We start from the raw sequence: 11,411 nt of genomic DNA on the forward strand, positions 1-11,411 counted from the left end.
GGGGCGCCTGCGCATGGGAGCAGCAGCAGCAGCTGCAGCAGCAGCGGCAGTGGTTGGTTTTTGGAGGGCAGGACAGCGGCGCGGTCCCTCGCGCTACTCGGGTCACCCGGGTTAGTACTACTTGAGTGAGAGAGCTCGGGCGAGAGGGCAAGCTGAGGGAGCATGTGTGTGTGTGCGTTTTGGTTTGGGAGGATGCTTCGAAAGCAGTGCACCGCCGTAGGGCCCCCCTAGGTGGAGGAAGAAGAGGTTGGGTTGGATCCCAGGAACCCACATTTCCTTTATTGTTCTCCGGGTGGCGACCCCACACAACCGTTGCGTCACACCAAGGAAACATCGCCTACGTGTTTTAGAGAGAGCTGGGGGGAGGCCATGGATGAGTACTTACGTACCGGCGACGGCCCTTTCCCCCACGCGACTGGCTGGCTACATACATACACCCCAACCCGAATCCGGTTGGCGGCAGCACTGCAGCACTGCAAGGCGGGGGGATCCAGTTGCCAGTGTGGTGCGGGGAGGAGCAAATCTTGATACTGGGTATGGCTGCGGCTGTGGTGCCTCTCCCATGCCGACTGCTGCCCTCGCTGTTGCTCCTGCGGCTGTTGAGGGTGAGGACACAGCGGCTGTGTGGTCCGCTGCCGTCCGGAATGGAGGCAGCCCAGTTCACAGCCGGTTGCGGAAAAAAGTATTCATACGTTTTCAAATTGAGAGACATAATAAAAGACCATGTCCGTGTGGCCGCCGTTAACGGGAAAGCCAATGAAAGCCAATCACAACTCATCGCCGCCGTACAGCATCGTAGCAGCAGCAGCAGCGACAGCAGCAGCAACATTGGCACTACTTACTAAAAGAGGTAACGACTGGGTTTCGCAGCTTCAAGTTCTCACACCCCTCCAAGCTGAGCCTCACTTGACTCGTTCAATCTTCTGTTCATTTCGCTGGCTAATCGATCACAACCCCCCCGGCTTGCGTCAGGTGGTCGGCCGTGTTGCCCCATGCACATGCGCTTGCGGGCTCAAGTACACGCACGTATGCATGCTTTGCCTCCCGGCGCCCACCGCGTTCCCTTCAGACACATGAGCCGGGCAGGGGCGCCAGGTGTTGCATGGACCCACCCAGGGTGGGAAGCCCCACCTCCAAATGGTGCAGCCTGCCTGGGCGGAACTGTGCTGCAGCGCGTGCTGAGGTTGGTTGTGAGAGGGCCTTCGTAGCCATCGCGCACTCGTTTTTGATCAATTACATGAGGTAGAGACACCGGGTTGAGCACCCTTGGACGAGCAGGAGGGAATGGCTCATCACACCCCTCTCCTATACAAACGTATTCACACACATTAATTCACACGCACACACACAAGTCAACTCCGGACTCGCACTAGGGTCTAGCAATTTGCAGCTAGGACCGTTGGCCTACGGTAAAACTATACTAAAGCAACTAGCACAAGCAGAGTGACATGTCCTCTTTCCCTACTTAGGGTTTTTCTTCCTTCCCAGCCCCAAAGCCAACAGGGACTACCAGTCCTCACATCCGCAGATGGGTCCCCGCCTGCGGAAATCTACACTACCTCGCCCTGCGTGCGGGTGCCAGCCCCATAGCCGGCAGATTGACCCAGGAGGCGAAGCTTCGAGCGCTGTCCGGGGAGGGCGGGTAGCGCGCGTAGGTAGCCTGGGGGGCCGGGGTTCGGGTTGGGGGGTAATCCCGATGGCTATTGAGACAAAAAGTCCGGAAAGCACGAGGATAAGGGAGAGAGCGCAAAGGCGGAAGGTAAGAGGATAGGAGCAGAGACAACACCCCAGGCCCGGGATATTGAAATTAAATCATTCCGGTGCAAACGCGGTAAGCACCTGACGCCCAAGAGGAAAGAAATCGGCATCGGATTATGTGGTGCGGTGTCAAGCCTTACCAGACACCTGCACACCCTCCTCCAGACACACCCGCACACAGCCCTGCACGCACACACCTGATCCAGCACCGCGTACGTGTTGTTAAAAGCGCACTCAAAATGCAGCATCGCCCTCTTCACGTGCTTGTCAAGTGTGCTATCGCGGAAGGGAATACGTCGCGAGTTGCTACCGCCCGGGGAGCCGCCGCGCACAGCAGGGTTGCCGCCGCCGCCACGAATACGGGACGGCGAGCCGCCGCCGCCGCCGCCACCCTTGGCTTCCGTTGGGACGGCCACCGCCGCCGCAGTAACGACAGCCGCCGCCGCCACCATACCCATCACGGCCGTGGTCTTGGCCGCTGCCGACGGCCGCGCCGCCACTGCGTGCTGTAGCTGCTGCAGCAGTCCGCGAATGGCCTTCTCGGGATCCTCGTCAACCGGAGCTCCACTCACGGCGATGCGGTGACGATCCTGCAGCCGTACAGCCGTACAGGGACGGCCCGTGTCGTTTCTTGTAGATAGGAAGGATGACAGGGGGAAAGGAAGTGAGGGAGAAGCGCACAGCGCAAACGGCAATGAATGTACACATATATGCATACATGCGTTCATAAGTCTCCAAAGTAAACAGCCCATCAAACGATATATGTCTCTACAGGCCCAGGTTGAGGGGGAAATGGACAAGAGTCCGGATCCAGGCGAAGTGGTGTGATGTCATGTGACGTGTAGAACCCCCCGTCAGGCAACCCCCGGCCAGGCAATCGCCACACAGATTCTACCTTTCCATAATTTCCTTACCCCCAAACCACTAAACCTCCCTTTTCCTCCTCCCCAAGCATCGGCCCCTAGCAACTCCCCCTCCTCCTCCCCTTCTCCAACGCACCGCCAGGTAGTTCTTCTTGAGGCTCTCCACCGACCCCGCCTGGATGCGCTCCATGGCGGCCAGGTCGCTGAGGTCCATCACGAGCCCGGGGGCGCCCAGGGTGGGGGTGAAGCTGCGGATCTGGGACTCCGGAGTCTTGAGGCCGCAGCAGCAGCGGGGCGGAAATCACAGGGTGCAGAAATCATAGGGGCGGGAAGAGGGGAAAGGGAACAGAGGGACGTGAGGTTGGATGGGTTGGTGTCGGAATAGGGTGCATGGACGAGCTCGGGAGGAAGGGGGGAGAGCTATACGAAAGCAACGGTGGTGGGAGAGGGAGACAGGGAAGTCCAGGGAAGGGAAGAGATGGGGGGAGCCCCACACAGCACGCAAGGGCCACATTTCATTCACATCGCCAGCAACTCACACCTGTGACAACCCAGCGAAATACATGGTTAAAGGAGGAGTGGATAATTGCCACAACGCCGTCCACCGCAGGAGCACTACTGTGCCAATCATTATACAATGCCCCAAACCCCCTCCCTGGGCGGCGACAAAACGGGGAGGGCGAAAAAATGAGAAACCCGAAAAAATCCCGAAACCCGACCTTCCGCGCCACTCCCCAACCCTAAGACCCTCCGGTCCTCATGCCCCACAAGTCCTCCACACATGCCGTCCATGCACAGCTCTCACCCGGTCTGGCAGGTAGTGAATGATATTGAGCATAAGGCCCATGCCGTACGGCAGTGACCCCACATCCAGGTACAGCCGATCGGACCGTTCCTGCGGAGAACAGCACACCGGCGGAAACCCACTTCAACACATCTCAATCGGATCAGATGCACATACCACACATGCTCGTCCACTTGTAGTACGGTATTGACACGAGGAGAAATTCCCAAAGGGAGCAGCACGTGCAAGCGAGCTCCTTCTCCGGTGCTGTGTGCCGGACTCTGGTGGTACCCGCTGTCTCTGGTAATATCTTGCGTGTCCGAGCTAGAGCGCTAGAGCTAGGGGGAGAGCGGCAACTGACGCACTGCACTCCACTGCACTGGTGTTTGCGCTGCTTTTTGCAGTCGCATCACAATATACATCACGACGTACATCCGTACGACGTCAGACAACTGCCTCACTGGAGACGCACCGGCGCACAGAGGTGCGGACAAGGGGCTCACCGTACGGAAGTACATCCACACATGGTTATCGGGGTCCTGAAGTTGCCGTACCTGCGTGCTGAGGAAGGCGCACGCATCGACATTAGCTCTCGGCGGCTATGGAAATGGGCAAAAGTGGAAATGGTACTGCAGGAGGGAAGGCAGCGGGGGGCACTGCGGGCAGGGTGAGTGAGGAGAGGGAGCATTGGGAGAACGATCCAAACATTCCAAGACGCACCGGGGCTGGCAAACAATGCCACGGCCATGTGGCGGGATAGCCGGAGAGAATGTTGCAGAGGGAGGACTGCGGAACTGAGTTCAAGCGGGTGGAGTGGAGATGGCGGGCGCACCTTGTCGCCAATGTGGTACACGAGAGTGTAGTCGGGGCAGGTGGATCCGACAGCAATGCCGTACTCAGTGATCTTAGCCTTGCGATGAATAAGCGTGACGTAGTCAAGCGCGTTTTGCTGCGCGGCATGTCCTCCTCCACGATTGTTGTAATGCTGTACGGCGCAATGGAAACCGTACAAGGACCCTACCACGGTCGCCTCTAGGTAGCCGTCGTGCTGGACCTGGGCGGGGAGAGGGACGAGGGTGGTGAAAGGATGTCGCAGACGCGCCGTTGCCCATTTCCCGTTAGTGCCTGGGAGCGACGTTTTGCTGCAGGTTTTTGCCTGCCCCATGGACCTGGAGTCCACCTAGAGTCCATCGCCGCCTTCCGCACTACTCACAGGGGTTTCTTTACTAGCCCTACCATGTTGTGAAGCTGTTCCCGTGAAGGCCCTTCAGGGATGGGGCCGCTCTTGTCAAAATCCGCCGGGCTGACGCGCATGCGGCCTTGGTTTCGAAGGTAAAGGTGAAGCTCGCGGCCACGAAGCTCCCGCCTGTAGACCTCGTATGAGAGCATCTTGATGGGGATAGGCATGCGTGGGAGGAAGGCTACCGCAGCTAGCAGTGGGGATGCCGCGTAGATGTCGACTTTTTTGCAGCGTATGCAGTCTGGTTTGTGCTGCTTCCATGCCGACTTTTGACAAATGGCGTTGCAGAAGCACACCGAGAGGCATCCGGAGCAACGCAGGAGCTTCTTGCCAGGCTCTTCGATAGCTCCGCAGGTCCAGCAAGTCCTGTTACGTCGTTCACCATTTGCCGCTCTACCTTCTGATGTTGCGGAAGGTAAAGGTTCTGCTAATTTGTTGCCAGCGGGTTCAGACATTGCGAGCTCGCGTAAATGGCCCTGCCAGCTGCATGCACCCTGAGGACGTTCTTATAGGCAAATATATTATTGAGGAGCGATGTGATAATTATTACTTTGATTTTACTGCGAGCGTGCGTTAAGAAAGCTGGGTGAGTTCGGCTTAACTGTTAGACTAACTGTTTCGTAGCGGACCTCATTGTTCGTAAGGCCCGTCTTCTTCGGGCCCTTTTCAGTCCCTCGTTATCTGTAACGGAAAATGGCAGTATTCTGGAGCAATAACTAACGTGCTTTGGCGAGTCATCGGCTGCAAACCCCTTTCTCACCAGCGTGATCCAACACCGCAGTCAATTTCCGTTTTACAACAGGTAGCAACGCCGAATATACATAACAGATTATACTAAACTGTGCCTGCATTCCGGGACAAACACAGATCGATAGGCCAGATTAGGTTTTCTATTTATAATAACAAAAAAGTTTTAAAAAATGTTTGACAAAAAAATGTCTAACCAAAAACATTTTAAAAATGCTTAACAAAAATATTTTAAAATTTTTAAAATGTTTAATGTAAAAATGTTTACTGCTTTTGCATGCAATAGCGATGTCGGCATTTCTGAAGTCAAAGAGCCCGCCACCGTAAGGGCCGGATTAGTTGGGGCGAGCATCCGTATGATACGAAGGGCTCACTTACAACCTTTGTAACGCTCTCAGCCTAAGCGAGCCCCACGCACCACGCACGGCGTCCCACCCTCCATCCCCCTGCCAACCTAAAACACCCCAGCCACCCGCGCTCCGCGCGCCCCCCTCTCTGCCTCGCCTTACTCCTGCTCCCACCGTAAACTCTCCCCATTTCGTATCTCCAACTCTCTCACTCTCGTCTCCGCGTCCCCCCAACCACCCCCGGGTGGCGCACCCGGGCACTCGTTATCAGTCACCTAAGTTGGCCCCGCATTGCTCCTCCGACACGTGGTAGTCATCAATTGTGGAACTGGACACTTTCCCCCAAAACTGGACTCATGCCCTGATAGGTTCCCGCTGCTGTTCGGAAGGCTGCCGCCAGTTGGTCTGCTATCTCTTCGATAAGGGGTGTCAGTCCACATCGTAGCCTCGCCTACAGCGATTCGTGCATCCATCGCAGAGATCCTGCCCTACTCGCTAGAACCAACTGTTCCAGCATGTCCGCCAAACCGATCGCCATAAGTTCTTTGCGCCGCCCCACCCAAGTTGACGGCCGTCCTCGGAGCCCCAAAAATTCTTCGATTCGTAATGCCACTATCACTCCTGGGTCTGGGGCCGCATTGGGCTCGAACGTGCCTCTGAGTGACGTGGCCTTGTCTCCCTGTTTTGCAGCCAACATCTTTCCCCAAGGCTCTCCAATCCACTTGTTGCCCGACCGGGCCCCTGGATTCGGACCGGATGTCCCTTTCCGCTTGTCTGCCGGCAGCAGATGACCCTTCGGCCCTAGCCTGGCGTATGCCCTCCGATTCCGCCCCCTGGCCCTAGTCATCCGCCCGGGTTACATATTTTCGTCACTGCCACTCACCGATTCCCCACTGCTCGGGGAAGCTGACTGCTCCGGTATTTCTCGGCCAATTTTCCTCCACTCCCATGGCCGTGCTTTGCAATTTAACAGGGTAACCTTGACTGGCCCCGGCAGTCTAGCGGCCCTCTCTGGTACTTCTGTAGCCTGCATCTGGGCATGCCTTGACCTTTTTGGAGCGCCCTTCTCTCCTCACGACATCCTTGCTTCTGGTTTCCTGATGGCCCAACCAATGACGTTCGAATCGACCTTCGCCCCTCCTCATACAGAAAGATGCTAATGCCTTCGGCAGCCGCCTAGCTGAAAAACATTCCCAGGCAAGGGCGTTGGGTACGATTACCGCGTTTATTTCTGGCTTTCCCACGCCTTCCTCGGGCAACTACCCTTATGGTCTCCATCGGTGGGTCGACCCTTTATGGGGTTTTATGGGTAACAGTAACGGCCTTCTAATAGCTGTGGCTCGTTCTGTGCCCCGCTTCGTGTCTGGTACTCCTGGTCCCGTGTCTGAGACGTGTCCCTCCCCGTCTCCCTTCTACCAGTGCGCCGCCTTCTGTGATCGTTGTTGACATACTCCTACATCGCCACACCTGTAATCCGGCAAGCCATCACTGCGGGTTACTCAAGAACGCTACCTCCTGCAGCCTCTTGTGAACAGAACTCAGCGGACCACCGCCGCGGTTTGCTACAAGTGCAATGCCTTCTGTGGTCGCTGTCTACAAGTTCCCCTACCAAACACCTTCGGTTTGGCGTGCCGCCGCGGCAGGCTTCCTAATCGCGTTGCCTTTCACCACCGCTCGTCATGCATTTTGTGCCGCGCTTTGCGGACCACCACAGCAGTTTCCTACAAGCGCACCGCCTTCCGCGGTCGCTATCTATGTCCTCCTAGGTCACAACGCCTTCAGTTCGGCGTGCTGCCGCGGCGGGCTTCTTAATCGTGCTGCTTTCCGCAGTCGCTTGTCATGCATTTTGTGCCGCACCCCAAGGACTGCCGCAGCAGCTTTTCTACAAGCAGGCCGCCTTCCGTGGTCGCCATCTACACACTCTTAAATCACAAAGCCGTCAGTTCGGTGTGCCGCCTCGGCGGGCTTCCTAAGTGCGCTGCCTTCTGCAGCCTCTTATCATGCAATTGGTGCCGCACTATCGGACCGCCGCAGCGGTGTTTCTACAAGTGTACCGCCCTCCGCTGTCACCTTCTATATGCGCCTAAATCAACGCCTTCAGTTCGGCTTGCCGCCGCGGCGGGCTCCCTAAGCGCACTGCCTTCCGCAGCCGTTTGTCATGCATTTTGTGCCGCCCTTAGCAGACCGCCGCAGCGGCTTTTCTACAGGTGCACCGCCTTCCGCGGCTGCTGTCGATATATTCCTAAATCCCAACGCCTTCCATTCGGCGTGCCGCCGCGGCGGGCTTCCTAACCGCACTGCCTTCCGCAGCCGCTTGTCATGCATTTTTGTGTCGCACTTGTTGTTGTTGTTACATGGTCGTGGCTGCGTTCCCCGTACCTGCAAACCACCCTAGTACGAGCCGAGGGCTCAAGGGCTGCCAAATCGCCTATAAGCACCATCCTACCTCGCACTTCCAACGAGACGAGTGATGAAGTATACTTACGGCCAAAGAGAACAATAGAGTTGCGTTGAGACCATATACATTCCAGCATCCTTGCGCAGGCGTTCAGAGCCCCATGTCATGCATTTCCTGCCGCACTTAGCGGACCGCCGCAGCGGCTTTTCTACAAGCGCACCGCCTTCCGCGGCCGCTGCCTATATGCTCCTAAATCAACGCCTTCGATTCGGCGTGCCGCCGCGGCGGGCTTCCTAAGCGCACTGCCTTCCGCAGCCGCATGTCATGCATTTGTGCCGCACTTAGCGGACCGCCGCAGCGGCTTTTCTACAAGCGCACCGCCTTCCGCGGCCGCTGCCTATATGCTCCTAAATCAACGCCTTCGATTCGGCGTGCCGCCGCGGCGGGCTTCCTAAGCGCACTGCCTTCCGCAGCCGCATGTCATGCATTTGTGCCGCACTTAGCGGACCGCCGCAGCGGCTTTTCTACAAGCGCACCGCCTTCCGCGGCCGCTGCCTATATGCTCCTAAATCAACGCCTTCGATTCGGCGTGCCGCCGCGGCGGGCTTCCTAAGCGCACTGCCTTCCGCAGCCGCATGTCATGCATTTGTGCCGCACTTAGCGGACCGCCGCAGCGGCTTTTCTACAAGCGCACCGCCTTCCGCGGCCGCTGCCTATATGCTCCTAAATCAACGCCTTCGATTCGGCGTGCCGCCGCGGCGGGCTTCCTAAGCGCACTGCCTTCCGCAGCCGCATGTCATGCATTTGTGCCGCACTTAGCGGACCGCCGCAGCGGCTTTTCTACAAGCGCACCGCCTTCCGCGGCCGCTGCCTATATGCTCCTAAATCAACGCCTTCGATTCGGCGTGCCGCCGCGGCGGGCTTCCTAAGCGCACTGCCTTCCGCAGCCGCATGTCATGCATTTGTGCCGCACTTAGCGGACCGCCGCGGCGGCTTTATGATGTAGCTGTAGCGCCTTCCACACGTCCGATATGCTCCGGGTCGTCCACGCGTCTTGACTTCAACTTTCGTTTGCTTGCCGACTTCTTGACGCCATCCTGTGTACCTGTTTTGCTCATTGTTCTTTACGCCTTCGCACGTAGGGTAGCTGTTATGTTGGTAAGTATCCTGCACCGGGCTATCTGGCGACTCGCGAGGATACCAGGGTAAATCAGGCGAACTCAAGACAAAGGGCGCCGACCAAGCCCCTCGCAACAACTTGTCAACCAAGAGCTACTCCCGGCAAAACGGACTCCCAGCTAAAGCCTCGCCAACTGCGGGAGGCCGAGATAAAACCACCCTTCCTACTGACCTACGGACCTCGCGAACCCAACTAGAATTCACCCCGCCCACCGACAAGCAACAGAACCCGCTGTTCAGGTGCCTCTACTCAAGGCCGAACCAACCCAACCACCCGCGCGGTGCCCGCGCGCTTCACTTACTTGCATGGATGCCGTCGGCCCGCAATGTCGATCCTCGCGTCGCCGTTGTTGTTGTCTTCTCATATATAAGAGACGGCGTCCTATTGTAGGCAACACCAAAGATAAAGGCAATCTAACATCACTCGTCAAGCGATTTGGACCTCGACTTTCTCTAGTCTTTCTAGTCGTCTATTTTCTGTAACCTGTCTTAATAAAGCTTAGTTGTTATCTGTTGTCTGACTCTGCATTCGGTGCTGGAATGGCCAAACTCGGACTGTCTCGTCCTGGTGTGATATCCGGGGTTGGCATCGGGCCCTCCGTACTTCTGTATTTGGCACTTCGGCAGTGTAGGAATAAAATGGCATGCCTTCAGTCCCCTGTGGAAGTGGCCCACAGGAGGCAGGCGGGGCAGTGATGGGGGATAGTGACACAATAGGCATTGTTTGATGTGCTCGTCTAGTACGGACAGCTGGTGCAATAGCCGTCCAGCCTTCCGTGGGCCAGGAAGCATACCGCATGACATTGGTAATGGCAGAACGACAGCAACTGGTAATGCCACGTGACCTCAAGTCTGCACAGTCAGAGTCTAGCAACAACACCCCTGCGAATCGCACCCTGACGATATTTTTGGTGACCCAACAGCAAGCAGAGTACACCTGCCTTTTAAAAACCCCTCCCATCTGCTTCACAATCCACATCTCCACTGAAATATCTATCCACTGCATCGGCGCGGGGCTGCACGCGTGGCCTGACGCTCCGGATATTGTGCGTGGGAAGCGGGAAACGGAGGAATGGGGGAGGCAGGTATTCAAAGTCTCGCATATTGTGGGTCGGATGCCTGGAGCAGAGGGTTGCAGAGATGGGGGATTGGGGGCAGGTACTGGTCAGGCGGGATGGGGAATAGGGGTGACGATGTCAGGATGGGATGTGGGGCCCAAGGCAAGGATTAGGGATTAGGCGTGCTACACTACTTTTTGGATGGGGATTGCTGTCGGGGTGAGGATGGGGACGGGATCCCTGTCTGAGGGATGGGGATTGCAACCTTGACCAAGGAGGGGATTGGGAACCCTCACTATGACGACGGGTGATCGCGTTAAGTCCGCGTTAGCTCGCGTTAGTTCGCGTAACGGTGCGAATCTTAGCGTTAGGTGCGAATGAGCATGCTTTTGTAACGCAAAGAGCTAACGCACAACGGCTATGGAAAAGCGGAAATCGGCCCTTCTGGCCAAGTTTTTTAAAAATTTATAATTTTCAGATTGTAAAGGTTTATTTGGAAATAAACTTGCGTCGTTTTGGTCGACTTGAACAATTCATCCGTGCGTATGTTGAAATGCGAAGCATACGCGCATGTGTAGCAAGGCGATACGCATGCGATTCCATATTGCGACTCCGCGTGTGCTTCAGCAGTACGCCACCTTTCTGAGGGTAGGGAACCTGATCGAGTTGGATGGATGGGGGCCCACCGACCACCGTCCTTTGACGCTTGTTCTTAATGTTACAGTGGATGACGAAAGCAGGTGTAGGGACGGTAAAGGCTGGAAAGCCCGGGTGGAGTTTGATATTGCACGATACCAGGATTATGCGGAATATTTTGAGGGGGGGTCCCCTACTATGAATGCCTTAAGCCAAGTGGCCGAGGACCTGCAAAGGGGAGTTTGCAACACCACACAAGCTGTCGAACGCATGGAGGTGCCCTGTACAAAGTCCTGGTGAGGGCCTTCGATACCCACCGACCTACCGGCATGACGGCAGGTGGGAATACGGTTTGGTGGAACCGGGAATGTCAACAAACACGGCAACGCATGTGGAGAGTA

General features: G+C 56.7%; 1 protein-coding gene across 1 annotated transcript; it reads right to left on the reverse strand.

Annotated features, from left to right (window-relative positions):
- Positions 1 to 317: 317 nt before the first annotated feature.
- Positions 318 to 5,180, reverse strand: VOLCADRAFT_106759 (uncharacterized protein; the record flags this gene model as incomplete). The annotated part of the gene is made up of 12 exons (XM_002955309.1): positions 4,642 to 5,180; positions 4,238 to 4,459; positions 4,126 to 4,199; positions 3,960 to 4,034; positions 3,771 to 3,861; positions 3,427 to 3,516; positions 2,758 to 2,892; positions 1,956 to 2,348; positions 1,560 to 1,625; positions 1,056 to 1,178; positions 386 to 473; positions 318 to 337 (listed from the first exon to the last, which is right to left on the reverse strand). Exons 1-12 carry the CDS (start codon positions 5,098 to 5,100, stop codon positions 318 to 320), a joined length of 1,836 nt encoding a protein of 611 aa, XP_002955355.1. The 5' UTR covers positions 5,101 to 5,180.
- Between the last annotated feature and the right edge of the window lie 6,231 nt (positions 5,181 to 11,411).

Source organism: Volvox carteri (assembly GCF_000143455.1).
Source record: "Volvox carteri f. nagariensis unplaced genomic scaffold VOLCAscaffold_50, whole genome shotgun sequence".
Classification (NCBI taxonomy): Eukaryota; Viridiplantae; Chlorophyta; class Chlorophyceae; order Chlamydomonadales; family Volvocaceae; genus Volvox; species Volvox carteri.